The sequence below is a fragment of the Tubulanus polymorphus genome, chromosome 4, assembly GCF_964204645.1.
Source record: "Tubulanus polymorphus chromosome 4, tnTubPoly1.2, whole genome shotgun sequence".
In the NCBI taxonomy this organism is placed as follows: Eukaryota; Metazoa; Nemertea; class Palaeonemertea; order Tubulaniformes; family Tubulanidae; genus Tubulanus; species Tubulanus polymorphus.
This window is the reverse complement of record NC_134028.1, coordinates 4,887,395-4,903,837: the sequence shown is the minus strand read 5'-3', so window position 1 is coordinate 4,903,837 and position 16,443 is coordinate 4,887,395. Positions and strand designations below refer to the sequence as shown.

General features: G+C 36.6%; 3 protein-coding genes across 3 annotated transcripts; 1 reads left to right on the top strand and 2 right to left on the bottom strand.

Annotated features, from left to right (window-relative positions):
• Nucleotides 1–2: 2 nt before the first annotated feature.
• On the bottom strand, nucleotides 3–2,789 carry LOC141903308 (histone acetyltransferase KAT8-like). The gene is made up of 10 exons (XM_074791410.1): nucleotides 2,612–2,789; nucleotides 2,385–2,453; nucleotides 2,124–2,305; nucleotides 1,915–1,968; nucleotides 1,285–1,449; nucleotides 1,089–1,178; nucleotides 808–948; nucleotides 633–726; nucleotides 408–558; nucleotides 3–328 (listed from the first exon to the last, which is right to left on the bottom strand). Exons 1-10 carry the CDS (start codon nucleotides 2,781–2,783, stop codon nucleotides 109–111), a joined length of 1,338 nt encoding a protein of 445 aa, XP_074647511.1. The 5' UTR covers nucleotides 2,784–2,789; the 3' UTR covers nucleotides 3–108.
• A 231-nt stretch (nucleotides 2,790–3,020) lies between these two features.
• On the top strand, nucleotides 3,021–10,659 carry LOC141903951 (TPR repeat-containing protein DDB_G0287407-like). Its single transcript, XM_074792360.1, has 25 exons — nucleotides 3,021–3,095; nucleotides 3,216–3,611; nucleotides 3,828–4,004; nucleotides 4,307–4,444; nucleotides 4,676–4,714; nucleotides 4,787–4,970; nucleotides 5,049–5,186; nucleotides 5,351–5,586; nucleotides 5,797–5,958; nucleotides 6,082–6,254; nucleotides 6,332–6,553; nucleotides 6,632–6,749; nucleotides 6,826–6,959; nucleotides 7,034–7,184; nucleotides 7,557–7,652; nucleotides 7,936–8,069; nucleotides 8,155–8,248; nucleotides 8,353–8,538; nucleotides 8,648–8,766; nucleotides 8,952–9,096; nucleotides 9,174–9,285; nucleotides 9,390–9,633; nucleotides 9,756–9,972; nucleotides 10,186–10,401; nucleotides 10,494–10,659. Exons 2-25 carry the CDS (start codon nucleotides 3,318–3,320, stop codon nucleotides 10,584–10,586), a joined length of 3,822 nt encoding a protein of 1,273 aa, XP_074648461.1. The 5' UTR covers nucleotides 3,021–3,095; nucleotides 3,216–3,317; the 3' UTR covers nucleotides 10,587–10,659.
• Nucleotides 10,660–10,972: 313 nt separating this feature from the next.
• LOC141903973 (large ribosomal subunit protein eL34-like) lies at nucleotides 10,973–12,762 on the bottom strand. The gene is made up of 6 exons (XM_074792394.1): nucleotides 12,694–12,762; nucleotides 12,471–12,547; nucleotides 12,263–12,276; nucleotides 12,109–12,188; nucleotides 11,662–11,765; nucleotides 10,973–11,106 (listed from the first exon to the last, which is right to left on the bottom strand). Exons 2-6 carry the CDS (start codon nucleotides 12,533–12,535, stop codon nucleotides 11,025–11,027), a joined length of 345 nt encoding a protein of 114 aa, XP_074648495.1. The 5' UTR covers nucleotides 12,536–12,547; nucleotides 12,694–12,762; the 3' UTR covers nucleotides 10,973–11,024.
• Between the last annotated feature and the right edge of the window lie 3,681 nt (nucleotides 12,763–16,443).

Here is a 16,443-nt window from a genome sequence, read left to right as displayed (position 1 = left end):
CGTCGTCATTTACAAGGATCAGTAGTGAACGACTAACTTCAATGAGGATGTATTGAATACACTGAAAGCTACATTAACAATAAACAATATTACGCAGTCACAATAAATCTAATATTTCTTCATGAGTTTAGCCGATCTTTTAGGAGGAGACCATTTCAGACACGACACATCGATGCTTATAGGTGGCCGTTTATACGAAGAACTTTTCATGTGTTCTTCCACGAGTTTCGGTGTCACACAAATAACGTGTTGTCCTTTCCAATATTTCACCATATTTAAAGTCTGCAGCGTATTTATAATATCACCTTGCGCAATACTCGTCATGTGACTGAAAATAGCCGTATTTGAAAGTCGTATTTAATAGCAATTTTTTAAGCTTAGAAAGAACCAGTTTGTGAAATATTTACCTCAGATCTTTGATTGATAACGTTCCTCTGAAATCGCGTAATATCTCGAGTAAAACCCACGTCCAATAACTACGATATGACAACTTTCCTAAATCGGACAATGGTTTTTCCGGCGAACCGACTACACCTTCTACTTTAGATAATTCATAACCTGCAAATTGAAATGATAGCAAATACCGATTGTTAAAACGAAAAGGCTTCGACAGGTTCAGAGTTGACGCTTACTAAATGCGATGAGAAATTTTCCGTATCCTTTCCTCTGAAACGGCGGTAAAGTAAGAATACAAGCGACGTTGTTTCCATCGGGAGATTCTTTTTCCTGAAAAATCATACAAAAAATTCAATACGTGTTAAATACGGTTAAATCAGGTTGAGATCAAGGGATGAATTTTGTACGTACTTTCGAGAAATAGCCGACTAAATGACACCCGTATCGATCAACTTCAGTGAGAATATAAAACAGAAAGGGCTCCACGTCGAAATATAATGTTTTATGGTCGAGAAATAATTTAGCGAGAAGACACAGGTTCTGACAGTAGATCTGTAATCGATAAAACAGCAAATCAAAATACAAGAACGACCCATACCTGTTTCCGACTGCCTACAGGCAAGCAGGGTTTACTATAAGATTTTGGTCAATCAATCAAAGCAAATTCGTTAAGACAGAATTCAATTTCATACCTTACTATCCTTTCCATCGACTTCATATAAAGATAATGTTCCTCTACGATATATTTCTTTGCCCGGTGGATGACGCCAGGTACATTGACTCTACAAAAATAAATAATTATTTAACATCACACGCGACTAGTGTCAGTCCCGATCACAGTGAGATCTAGCTGAGATTTTTTTGAGAACCTTGAAATGAGTTTGTTACCTGGTGATAACGGAATGATTTTTCCAATCTCATATATTTCAGACAATATTCACAAATCCACAATTTCGATTGTTTTCCGTATTCTTCCGGATACGGTGAAAAATACCACGCATCAATTTCATATTTTCCGATTTGAATTTTATCGATATACTTCACTTTTGTGATCTAAAAAAATAACAATAAAACATTTTCTGATAATAAAGAAATCAGTCAAGGATTCAGTTCCACAGATCCAGGACCCAGTTTCATAGTTATGGCCCCAGTTGCAATTCTGGAACCAGTTCCACAGTTCCAGGACTCAGATCATGCTCTAGTTCCACAATCCAGGATCGAGGACCCAGTTTCACAGATATGGCCCCAGTTGCAATTCTGGAACCAGTTCCACAGTTCCAGGACTCAGTTCATGCTCTAGTTCCACAATCCAGGATCGAGGAGTTACAGTCTCTGTGGACCCAGTTCCAGTTCAGGACCCAGTGCCACAGTTCAGGACCCAGTTCCACAGATCAAGGATTCAATTCCACAGATCCAGATCAATGAATCAATTCTACAGTTCATGTTACAGTTTTATAGTAGAGTTTGAACAACAGAATTGTGACATGCTACATTGATTCTGAGAGATTCTAAACTTACAGCTTCGTGTTCTTTTTCCAGGGCTGCAGTCGTCGGGTCCATTTCTTCATATGTCTTAAAAATAAAACATTTTAGTTTTAATTATTTCATACAAGATGCAGAATTTAAGAAAACAAGATCACTTGCACTCAAACATTGCATTCAGGAAATTCATGTAATGAATTACATGAATTTCCTGAATGCACTGTTAATTAATTTCTCAATCTAACCTTCTGTACATGATTGATTTCATCGTGTTTACGTTTTTGATTTCTAGTTATTTTTCGATCAGTGCCATCACTGAGGTCGGTCAGTAGATGAGTCGCAGGTTCTTTATGTCGTGTGCGGTCCGCGATTCGTTGACCTAAATCGAATCGTTCTCCCGTCACCCATTCATCCAATCTTCGATTAACTACAACGAACAACAAAACGACGTCCAATAAAACGCTCCAATACATTTACTATTTGCGGACACTCGGAAAGTAACTTACATCCTTCATAATGTACATAGTATTCATGATGTCCATCATTTTTTCTGCTCTGAATCACTTCAGCAGGATCTGAAATATCATAAATACCGGTTGTTTATTATATACCACAGAAAAAAAAGGCGATTTGTTATTATAAGTAAAGACACTAAAACTTTTAGACTGTGAGTGAGTGGGGATTCATTCGTTGAATTTGATTGAGTGAATTGAACTTGGAAGGTTGAACTTACGCCATGTTTCATCAGATCTCTGCACATAATAATGTTCTCCTATATCTACGACACTGTTAGTTCCACCTCCTCCATTACTACTTATTGCTGCTGCTGCTTCACCGCTCGGTGTCACCTTCTTTAATTCAACTCCATCACCATTATTATGCGAATCGTTCAACTTCGACGCCATTTTTACTCACTTACCCACGAAACTAGGGGGCAGCACTTGTTTGACAATTCAATTCAATTAATAATTATTAACGCCTTATGATACAAATACAAATGGGCAATACATGTCAATAATGTCGTGTACCTACCAGACAAGACAACTAAAAACTAAAAAAAACTTTTAAAAAACTATAAAAAAAGAGACCAAATTCTGAAGGTCGTCGTCAAAGTTTTACCCACGCAACGCAAGTTCAATCTAATTTTATTGACATTTCCTAACAAGACACTTTGTCCACACACACATACTCCTATTAGATGAAAGTTGATATGAGTGGTAAGCAATGTTGTTAAATTCGAGTCCAGTTTGTGAGACTGGAGCAGTTTTCATGAACGAGCCAGACACAAAAGTCACAATCAAAAATTGCTCTATTTACTATGTGTATTTATTTTTCAGTTCTTAAAATCTGGGCTAGCCACGATTGTTGTGGTAGTTGATATTAGTTGGTTCACTTAAGAGGCTGCCTGGCTGTTGGAGAATCATAGGGCTTGGGGAAAGATGGAGCTCGATTCTGGTAATCCCGGGGCATGGAGGACGCAACGTCTCAAAGATCCACGAGTTTGTCGAATATTTTTCTCATCTCCGTTTAGAGGTATGGAAAATGAGAGGGAGCTGTTTCGGCGAGTTTATTTTCCGCAGATACAAGCATTGTGCCGATCGAGAGGGATACAGTTCTGTCCTGTAGATATGCGATGGGGGATCACTACAGAATCTGCTGATAGTGCTAGAACTATTGAAATCTGTCTTCGAGAATGTGATCGATCTGATATCTTCATTGGATATTTTGGACAGGTGAGGTTTTTATGGAAGCGATAAGGTCGACAATGATTATGTCAACATTGACTTAACGCGACTAGGCTATCACAAAATGTCAACATAATTATTGTCAGCACATTGTTGGCACGCATCAACTAGCGGCCCCTTATAACCTCCGTAAAGCCTAAGCCGACATCCAAAATTCAAGACTCATGGCCGGGAAATTATTTAATGAAAAATTCTTTTTTGTAGCGTTATGGTTGGCACGGTGAAAATGATGCAACCCTTCAGAAGAATTTCGATGTTGCCAGCGCGTTGTTCAGATGGGTGGAAAAGTACCGTGACCGCAGCGTGACTGAACTCGAATTTCTACATGGTCATTTAAACAATCCCGGCGCGATGGCTACTTGTATTTGTTTTCGAGACAAGGTAGATAAAGTGTTTCCCGCACACAACTGCAGGCCGCAGCACTCGCTTAACACTCATATCATATCTTATCTTCTATTTCCTGAATAATTTACATCAATATGTAATTGAATACAATGATGATTTAGATAATAAGGACATTATGACTTTTTTATATACTGAGGTGAAATAACAGCAGGGTATCCTGGAAGAAAGCAAATCGTGTAAATGTAGGCACCCTGGCACTCAGCACTGATAGTGAATGCAACAGCATCGTGCCTTGGTTAAGATATTCAATTGATGTCATATTATATTTTAACTTGCAGTCATTTGATGATAAGAACCGTCAAGAAGCTTTAGAGGCTGGAGATCAATGGGAAGTTAAAGCTTATATGGTTGAAAGTGAGCACGCGAAATCATATATGGATGATCTGAAACAAAGAGTAAAACATTCCGAATCAAAGGTATTAACAAATACTTCCTACACTGAAAATAGAAGAAATGTTTCCATGAGCTAGTAGTTTATTCGATATTTTGACTATGGTATAGCCTATCATACTTCAGTCTTACTGTAGATGACTTAGTCGAAATGTTGAGTAAATATTAGCTCAAGGGAACTTTTCGGACTCCACTTTTCCATTCTTAATATGCAGGGTTTGATATTACGTGTATATTCATAAATTTTCTGATTTCAGACAATTGGTATCAATATGGCTTATAAAACTCCAAAAGAAGTAAGTTAGATGATTAGATACATGTTTGCATTTTACAGCAGTTTTTAATGATAATAGTGTATTTGTTCATAGGGGGTGGAATTCATGTTCAACTCTGTTTGGAAATATCTAAATGAAGTACTATTAGTAGCACCACCCGATTTGACTCCAGCTCAACAGGAATGGCAACAACACGAAGCTTTCAAAAATAGTCGATGCACACTTTATGTCAGAGATTTGAATTATGTAAATGAGATTAAACAGCATTTTTCATCAGGTGAAAATGTTGCGTATATGATTATTTTATGGGTATGAGGTAGAGTATGTATTAAATAATGATTCATTAATCTTTCAGGCGATAGAAAATTGTTGATTCTTGGTGAATCAGGATCGGGAAAGTCTTCAGCTATCAGTATGTGGCTGAATTCTCTGCAATCAGTTTCCAATTCAATCATTGCTTATCATTTTGTCGGATTTCCTCAGCATAGCACAGGTAAAGTACATATAGCAGTAAATGTAAAAAAAGGTGATAATGGGCAAGCCATAAAAAAGATTGATCACAAAAAGATTTTAAAAATTACATACATACACCATAGTTGATGCATTCTCAGATTGGAAATTGAAAATTGAAAATCTGTACTTTATTCTTTAATACAGATAAACAGAACATTCTATTTCGAATGAAATCAACAATCGGAAAAGGATTAGGAATAGCGGTTAATGACAGTGGTAAGGATTCTAGTTTAGATGGAAGAGTTAGTAAAACCGATCAGATAGAACAATATCTGAGAGAACTGCAAAATCTATTCGATACTGCTGCTGAAAATGGAAAGACGATATATATTATCATCGATGGTATCGACCGAGTTGAAGATATAGGAAAAACGTCAAAGGTAATCGTGTGCCTTCTTTTGATTTATAGAAAAATGGACAATCGAAAAAAAACTATGTAAGTTATCAGTAATGTTTTGATTCAATTGGTATGGGCAAATTTTTCAAAACGTTTTTCAAAGTTTTTCTCTTGATTACCAAAACCTCAGGGTGCTGTGATTAATGAGGGTCTATTTAATTATCTTCTGGGAATGTGATTGTGTTTGTTTCAGTTGTTATATTGGCTTCCCAAGGTTCGTAGTGATGGAGTTTTTATTCTGGTTTCAACTCGCTCGGATGATGAAGCCACAATTTCTGAATTAGTCGAGAACCGTAAATACAAACCACTGAATATACAACCTCTTGAACTGGCGCAGAAGGCTGAATTATGTGATGTAAGGCGTTAAGAATTTATTTTTCAAGTGAACTCAAAGAATTAGTATGAATTATCACTAGAATTTGATACATTCAATTGGATAACTTAACCAATTCTGATATTATCGAGTCACTAATTTCAGGCCATCCTTACCATGAGAAGTAAAGAATTTTCTACTGAACAAAGGAAATTAGTATTGCAAGCTGATCAGACTTCAAATCCGATGTTTCTGAATATCATGGTGGATGGATTGTGCACTGTAGGATATTATCTCCATATTACAAAGAAGATTGAAAATTTTCTAGAGGCAAAAAGGTATTTTTCATTTCATCGACGTAGTTGAAGAAAATGTACATGTCAGATTTAATCAGTTTGTATTCTCTCGTTTTTAGCATCGATGAAGCGTTCATGAAATATTTGGAACAACTCGACCAAGATTACAACACGGATGAATTCCCAAATCTGGTCGAGACCGTTTTAACATCGATAGCAATCATGAGTCGAGGCATTTCTGAGATGCAGCTTGTCGCATTGTTTCATTTGCCGTCACATCTCTGGTCCCCACTTTATTTCGCTATCGAAAAATATCTCGTTCTTAAAGATGGACTTTTAAGGTATACTCTCGCCGATTTCAAGCTTAGACCTGAGCGGCTGAGCCTGAATTGTAATACATATTCGTTTCTTTATTACAGCATTGGTTTTCCAAAGTTAACAACTGCCATTGAAAAGCGCTACTTGACCAGTAAAGAAAAGTTACAAAGAATTGCTGGTAAAATTGCTTTGTATTTGTATGCGGAATACAAAAAAACAGTGAGTTTGATTAATTTGAGGTATTGATACTGTAATCATGTCCATTACGTTAGTCAGTTTTGGATAAACTTTTCAGCCAGCAAGGTCATTCAGTGATTCCATGCCTGTTTGGATTTTTGAAATTCCATGGCTCTTTCTTAGAGCTGGAAAAACCGACATGTTGGCGGAAATTCTACTTGATTATTTTTGCTTCATGAAATTATTCAAAGAGTAAGTTCTTATCGAAATGCCCTTATATATTTTTCGTGTTTTTGCATTGTATTATGTATTCTCCTTCATTTCAGAGAAGAATTTATGGTTTGTAATTATTGGAAGCAGACGCAATTCAAACAGGAAATTGTAGCTGTTCGATATTTAAATAAACTGAATGAACTGATTGTTGATTGTTATGTGGATCAACTGGAACATTATGAAGATCTCAGTCCACTTGTGCCGGTAATCATCTTTCTCAATACTGTGGTTTACTATTTTGAAAGACAGATAAAAAGCTACCACTTTTTCTTACCAGGCCCTTTATATCTACAGCATTACTGACCATTCTTTTCAATAGTTATCATACATCAGAAAGCCCTTATAAATTAATAATAAGTTTCGAGATTTATCTAACTAATAAGTTTCGAGATTTATCTAAATCCCATTTTCAGAGAAACAGTTAGTAAAACCTCTTATTATTTTTCTGAAGATGAGATTTAGATAAATCTCGAAACTGACGAACAAACTTCACATCAATTTTTAAAGTATTCATTATCTTCATGACTGGGAATACAATCAGTTTATCGGTTGTTAATTATTCTTATTCATTTTTAGATTGAATATGTAATGTTGGAATTGATGCATCTTTTTGATTTCAATGAATGGCACCACGGTAAAGAGATATTAGTAAGAGGGATGCTTCATTGTGCAGTAAGTATTGGTAGGCTATACTGGAAACAATCATCATCCTTCTCAATACAGTCAACTCCTCTTTCACCCAGTACTGGTCAACTCAGTAAACTGCTCAAGTCTTGGGCCCGTGGATTTTACTGAAATTTGTAAGGGGAACCTTCCATTTTCCTTATTCTCAATTCCGTGAAATATTTACATTTGCCCTAATGCTACTGAGTTTTGGTAATGGACTGAGTTTTCTGTATGATATATCTACAATACACACTATAAGATGAATATTTACCCTTAATTGTTTTATCAGAGGACTTCATATCATCCTTTACAAGAGAAACTTATCACAAGCTACATGAATGCACTGGCGATATGTCTTGTTGATCAAGAGAAATATGATGAAGGCGAAATCTTGCATAAGAAAGTCTTAAAACAATGCGAAAGGTAGAATTAGTTTTGATGCTCCTACAATGAAAAATGGGTTTGATAAATGAATTTCACTGATGCTGTTGGTAATATCCATTTTCAGTTTTGATGCCACAAATGATAGTGAAATCAAGGCTTTGTCTTCCTCTTACCATGGATTAGCAGTAATCTATCTACGTCAGGGTATTTCTGATAAGGTAAGGGATGCATTTTCTCCTAAAGATCTTTGGTGTATTTGCAGTAGTTCTGAGTGCTTGATTGATTGTTATGTCCAGCCCAGCATACTTTGATTGAATTGCAGGCTGAAGAATACTTCTTAAAGTCATTGGACGTATGCCAGAGATTGCCGAAAACATTGATTTTACGCGAAGGAGCTCTAACATACCATAACCTGGGTGTCGTTTCTTTGGATCAAGCTGGACCTCTTCCTGAGCCTGACAACCCTCACTTATCAGTTGCAATCGAATACCTAGAAAAAAGTGTTCAGGTAGATTCTCACATCTTCAAACTTAACTCTTATTGTATTAGACTTTAATGCCTCTAGTATCCTATAAAATATCGAGATACTGAACCTGTTGAATATTTCTTCTCCATAGTGGTATAATGAAGCGTACCCCGGTCAACTACCACCGGAACTCGGAAACGCTCTCAATTCATTAGCTATGTGCAAACGTAGGAAAGGAGATTTGGAAAATGCGAAAAAGCTGTACGAGCAGTGAGTAGAAAATTCAATGAATTCTGAGTTATGTGATTAATGAAAATAACTGCCTAGTACTTACCTAGGTTTGGGAACTTCAGAGAGCTGTAATTGATGATATCTCCTGTTATCCACGATGCTTAAAACATATTGGACTTACAATGGTGAAATTGTTGTATATATTCCCGTCACATTCATTTCAGGGCTCTTCAGATCAGTGAGAATGCTTTAGGAAGTGAATCACTACATGTTGCTCGGACATTAAGTAATCTCGCTGTTATAGCTTGCATGGAAAATGATTCTGAGTTAGCATTAAAATATACTCTACAAGCGCTGGGTATATTCAAGGTAAGTTGGCCTACTATGTATAACTTGCTTTATCAAGTCTTTACTTTCTATATTAAAATCTATATGTCTATTTGTAGAATTCAACTGCAACTACTTGGGTAGAGTTGTATAACAGTACGGAAAATGCAGTCAAAATAATGATGTTAACAAATCGATGGCAAGAGGCTGAAGAACAATATTGGCTGACATGTAAGTTTGAAAAATTGATCCACTCAATCAACTGGACTCGGTATAGTCTGAATAGTAGATGAAATTCGTGAATACCTTTGAAATTTAAGTTTCTTTTTGTGTAGTTGAAATGCTGCAGGAAAGGTTGAAAGCTGGATACAACGCTCAAGTGATACCAATACATGGATCTATGATCACTCATTTCCTTGAAGCGCAGGAATTTGAGAAAGCGAGAAAAGTTCTGCTGGGAATGATACCTTATAACATTGGAGAGGATATACATTACTTGCAGCTGATTCAAATTGATAGAAAACTAGATTCAAAAATTGAGCGATCATATCAATATACAATTGATGCTGGTTTGGAAAGGTAATTGAAACTGTTGACAATGTGTGAAAGTTAGTTCTTTTTTCTTCACTAAGATCTCATATTATTGTTTTTGTCTCTGTCTATGTTACCTAAAATTATTGATCTTAATTTCATATTGTAAGATTTCCAGAGAGCGATTACTTAATCAGAGGCAAAATGGAATTTGAATTATTGCCGACTGGAGATTCGGATGTGGTTGTTTCATTTCTGAAGTCATCAGTTTATTCAGAAAAGCCAGCAGTATTCCCTCAGTTGTTTGACTTCATTATGGGAGCTGAACTGCCTGATATCGCAATATCTGTGTTACAGTATGGACATGACAAACATCCTGATAACCAGGTATTTTCCTTTATACAGCACATATTACTGGAATTATAAGTTGAACCTTGTTACAACAAACTCAGGGGACGAGAAAATTAGTTTGTAGTATTAGTTTCTTGTATCCAGTTTAAAATAAGTTAGATAGTTTGACTTTGTTTATGAAATCTGAGTTCATTATAACGTTCCACTGTACTCTGACTTAACTATAAGATTTTGAATGTTGAATTGCAGCATATATTAGGCAAACTCGTTGATACATATCGTGTGCAGAAGAATTATTCAATGGCTGTGAAGTACTTATTAAAACTGATTGAATTTACTCAAGACGCTCATAACATGTCATTAGCAATTAGATTCGCATGTTCATCTGGAGATTTAGACACTGCTAGACGGGTTTATGAACGAGGAATTCATCTATTTGCAGCAGATGAGGAATCTTTAAAACAGGTACGTTTAGCATTATTAGCAGAACTGTGGTTTATCGTTACGTTCTCTTATGCTGTACGCATTCACTGTCTGAACCATGAATCAATTTCTAGATTGAAGAAACGTATCAGGTGATAATCAAAACCGAGAAATTTATTGAAGATTACAAATCTGCACATCCTGAAGAATTTCACTCAGGCAGCTAGAGCTATTACACACTCCATCCGTCCTCTTATTTATATATATATATATATATTGTATTATGTTTTTATATATTCATTGTTGTAGGGAGAATTATACTGAAGTTAATATAATTATTTATAACAAAATCTCTTTTTTCTTAGTCTTTTCTTCCAAGTGTTTACTGTCCTCTATTGCTACTGTCCAGTCTCATCTAATATGCCGATGGCCTGGTCTCCTCTATCACTGTTTTCTCCAAGTCTCTATGGCTGCTGTCCCTATTTCGTCAAATCCTGTATTTACTACATCTGTTGCTAGTGGTTCAAGTAACATTTTGTTATAAAGAAGACTTACAAAACTTCCTAATCGATCCTATCACTATCCATCCACACAGAAAACAACTGATGCAATATTATCATTTAAATATTTTTTTTATTTCGAATCCTGATACTAAACATAAATAGTTATTTCTTGGCGGAAGCTTGTTGAGCCTTCAACACTCGAACGACTATCTTCTGTTCTTCAATCAGGAAAGCACGAACAATTCTGAAATCAAATAAAAGCGTCGAATATTAATCACATTAAAACCTGCTCAACTCATGATGGGCGGGAGTCCCGTCCCCATAGGAGGTCGAGGGGTGCCAATGCCCTAGTTAGGGCCATAGATTTAGTAGATTGGGCCCTTTTCTACTTGAAAATCCAGGGGATTCCCAATATGTGACTGTGGGTTCATTTTCACCAAACTCGGTCAGTGAAATACAGTCTAACTTGGTTAAGTGAATCGTCTGATAAGTAATCAAATCACTTAAATTGTCAATTAAGGGATCATTCATTTATTACATACGCATAAAATTTGAATTTTTCAACCCCCCTCCCCCCTGTACGCAAAATCGGCCATTTTTTCGTATACATTAAGCATTACAGTACGCAATAGCACTGACCCCTCTCCCCTAATGCGTACGTAATAAATGAATGACCCCTAATCCCAACTTGGTGCTACGGCTAATGCCCTCTTTCACTGTACTTGGTGGGCGCTCTTGGTATTACAATGAAAACTGCACCATTTTAAGCTGCGTGAAACTGAAGGATCTAATTACGAACCTGCTTCTCACACATTTGTGGCATCTTGATCCGCCATAAGTCCTCGTTACAGTCTTGTGTCGTTTAGACATCGACATCAGTTGTTTTGGTCGAGCTGGGGTGATCTGAATAACAACATAAATGCATCACTTTAAGGAATTATATGGACCTATAATTCCACAGTTCATTATCCTTCAGATTCTGATCTAGTTCCGGTCAGTTATGATTTAACTTGGGTAAAACATAAAAAATGAGCAAATTTAATGCTTCGAATCTAAATTGCAAAAAAACAACTGACAACTTATTTCAGTTCTACAGTTCTGATTCCAGTTTCAAAGTTAAAGTACAGGATTCAGTTCCACAAGATTTGACATCAGAAATGACCCGTTTTTATGCTCAATGCTTCACTTAGAAAGAAAAAATAACTGACAACTTAATTCTATTTCACAAAATTATACAGGAACTTACCCCGGATAATTTGATCTTACAATCTCCACATTTTGGGATCGATCCAGCTTTTTTCTTATATAAATAAACCAAACGACCGCCTGAGAAAAAGATAAAAATAAATTACATTTCAACTTCAGAGATTCAAACAGGCAGTAATTTAGAAAATTCATACCTGGTGTTTTTGAACTGTACGAAACATGAAAAAAAGAAAATACAAAATTGTTATAAACAAAAAAGTCATACGAATGAGAGAGGAAGGAAGGAAGGTGACGCGAGAGCCTCCTCGAATCAGAGGCAGTCACATCTACATCAATTATCTGCCAGAATTACGAATAAAGCAATCAATTCGCTGAGATTCAACTGAATTATTGTAAACTTACATCTTTTTCGCGTTTGATTTCGTGTTGTACGACAATCGTCGACGGAAAGTCAATCTCTGAACCATGATCGATCAGGGCTGAAATATCAATATATAACCGCTTTACAAACAACTAATCTCTTTAAAATCATGGAAAATAACCCTACAATTGAAGGTTTTTCAGAACAGCATCATTCGATGCCGATGAATAGGGATTTTAGACACTTATTTAATTTTTCTCGTACCCAATAATTCTTGCTATAAGACCGGAAGTAGTAAAGGACGACAGGCAGCCAGGTGGCGCACTAGTACGGTCGCGCACAGCATTATAGAGATTCGGTTAGTCAGGCAGGGATTCGAGCCGGATGATTCTTAGTTGACTACGTTATAACATTGTTGCTTAGGATGTCCAAGTAGAATTGCCATAAGGTCGAATCCCCGCTATTAAAGACCATGTAAGAGCGTGGTAAACGCTTGTCTGGCCGGAATCGTACCGGGCAATTTTCGGAGACCCGGCGCAACGCGGAACCGACAGTATTTCAATCTGAAAGCTAGACTTCAATCATATTCATTTGTAAAGATAATGAAAAAACCCGCGAAAGCTTGATCTATTTTTTCTAAACCAAATATATTGACGGAGTGCCGGGAATCCGAATGTTTGAATGCTTCAAGCACTGAATATTTTCAAAAACATTCAATCTTAAAACTATTTCCGTGTTTTATAAGATCTGCAAATATTGATCTCTAAGAAACATGTTTTGACATGCAACAGTACGTACAGTAGGATGATTGACCCAGAGCGGCTGGAAAGATTCTCATTGAAAAGAAACTATTTATGGATAGTTCATCGTAAGATCATCGCATTTTTAAGCCCGCGTGTGTGGCACCAGTGCTTCAGGGCCTGGTTCCATACTTGTGATTGCCTTCTCTAGAGTTGAAATCAGCTTATTTTCAATGTTTTAACTCAAGAGTCAAATTTAAGTCAGAACTGTGCCGATCTGGATCCTGATGATTATATTATGACGTGTTGCACATTTTACAATTAGCACCGAATATTAACGAAGATTGAAGAACACGCTATTTCCTAACGCTGAGATGTGGGTATTTCGCGTTTCCTAAATTCTCCTGATACCAGATACACAATCATCAATCATTTATAGATATCTCTCGTGTTCGCACTAGTTTATAAACACTCACTCAAACTAACAATCTCATCATTCATCGATCTATGATTATTTCAAATCATTCTTCCATGTTTACGTGAGAAATTTGCCATTGATTTATAGATTCTGGTATAGTCCAATACTGTAGCGAGTCATTCCCGTGGCTTCAATAGAGATATACGAAAATATACAAGTTTCTGGGCCCCATAGTCATGGCTAAAGAACATTCTTAGACCATATCTAATAGCCAATCTAACAACTTATGACCAGTCTGAGCTAATTTTGGTTCTACACCGTAGAGCTAATCTAATCTAACAACTTAAGACCCATAGTCTTAAGATTTAAGATAGCTTTGGACTCAAGTCTCGACTATATACTGGTTTTGAAAATAACGAGTTTAATTGTCAACTATTTTCTATTAATCCCTCGTTCGAATTGACTTCAAATTAAGAGATTTAGCATTAAAGTTATAGGCGGACTGTGTGGTATTTTCGAAGAAGAAACTTGATACTCGAAATTATCGGGAACGTTGTGTGTTTCACAAATTGTTATCGTCGATGCGGCGCAGTCAATTGTTCCTATCGTGATCACGGATGGAAATCAACGTGTGAAATGCTAACTAGGTTTACTGATGATAATTGATGTTGTGTGTTGTGAAGACGAGGAGTGATCGTGGTCGTTGCCGGTGACACGTTATTCACCGGATTCTCTGTATGTAATCATTGTGTTTGTCAGCAGTTTCATTTCACGTCTCATTACGTCCAGTAATAACTAATATTCTACGCATCCTACATCAGCCTGCTTCATACATACATACACACATACATGTATACATAATGATTTATTTATGTAGTTAGACTTTATCATCATGAGACACATCGTGAAGTTATTAAAGACAAATTCTAAAACGTTGCGTTAATACATATTTGTGAAATCTAAAATGAATTCTTTAGAATTGCATATGGTCGTTTAAAGACTGAGACAACATCCAGGATTGGGATATTGATTTCAGTGACTGGTCCACACGCTCAACTTTTCTTTTGAAGATCCTACTTGCTTAGTTTATGATTTGGTTTGTTCAAACAGTCTTAAACTCATTCACCCCAGATTAATATGAATATATACATGGCTGTCCGAATCCCCCATACTACTTCATTGTGTTGCTGGATGGTCGTCTTTTACGTGAATGAAGAGATAGAGAAGTGTTTATCAACTCGTAAACCAAAAAGGAATTGAGAAATGTTTCTGAGTTGTTCCTACAGCATTTTGATGACAAAAAAGTCTGCCAGTGGTAATTCTGAATTTCGCCTCGTGTATTGGCCTCGCCTGGCTGCGACACACAAGCCTCTTTTCTCTCCACGCCTTAATGAGCTGTCCGATTGGGGATGATTACATTTACGGAACGGCGTCGCGAGTAACTGCATCTTAACAGAAACAATCTATTCCTAAGTGACCTTTGTAAGACCGTTTCGGAAGTGGCATTAGTATTCGATGCTTATCGCGTCGAATTAGGAGCACACATAGCGGACTCGTTTTGCTGCTAGAGCGACGGGAAGTTACCTGATTATAAGCTTAATCGTTAACGCTCTGACCGGCATGGGAATCACCGTTAAAACGTTCCTGTTCATCGGATCGGCAAGATTTATACCATCCATCTCAGAGATACTGTACAGAATGGCTTCTCTCCACGTTCACGAACCAATTCATTTGCGTCGTCAAAAATAGATTGGACTATATTCGCGCTCTTCAGCTCAACGACGGTTAAGTAACATCTGTCCGGGGAACTCGATGTCGAAAGCTTATCAGATTCTCTTTTGAAGGATCAAAGATTTTCTATATTTCGCGAGGGTATTTTTGACTTGTATGGCGGATACAGACATTCAAATATACATCTTTAAGCTTTTCCAACACCTGAAAAGACCAGACCTTCCTTTGGTGCTATTTGATTCTGATATGGCCTTTCATAGTTCTTTTTGTCAACTGTCTTTTTGCATTCCTAATCAATAAGTCTCGTTTGACTATTGCTTAGTCAGCTGTAATGGTTAATTGATATTTTTCATATCGATTCTCTGTGAACAAGAATAGATCTTTGAAGCATTTTCCCGACGAGATCAAGAGGTTTTTTCGCTTTTGAAGTTAACATTTCATCAGTTTATTATTCGATCTTCTGCACTATTATTCAACAATCCCTAAACCTCATATTGCCATACATACACCACAAAAACTATATTGGAACTCTGTGGAACTTCGAAAAACTTCCAAAAACCTTGATCATAGGGTCTTTAGTTCGAACCCTCTTTGAGAACATCAAGGAAAATGGCTTCTGTTTGTTGAATAAGATATTTCAAATTTCAATCAAATCACTTTTGAATACATATTATGAGCCGACAAGAAAAGCCTCCAGGAATAAAAAGAACAAGGGAAATGGTTTCTGTTTGTTAAATAAGATATTTCAATCAAATCACTTTTGAATACATATTATAAGCCGTCAAGAAAAGCCTCCAGAAATAAAAAGAAGAAACTGGAGGTATCTTTTGGATTTTTGCTGAGCTTATTCGAGGAACGTGCAGCTCGGGCGGCTCTATCCATACAGCATGATAATGATTTATTGTCAAATCGAATGATTTCAATCTGGTTTTTAACGGAGATTATCAGAAATTCAATTATAAAACGCCAAAAGATTTTATCTGTAATTCCCGTCCCTGACTGTCAAACGCAGTTGCAGGCGGCTTAGCTTTAGTTGGATTAAATTCAAACGATTCTCCCCCGACGTCGAATAAGTGTTTCGATTTCATTGTAAAATGCTTTCAACCGTTTTAAAGCAGGTCTAGC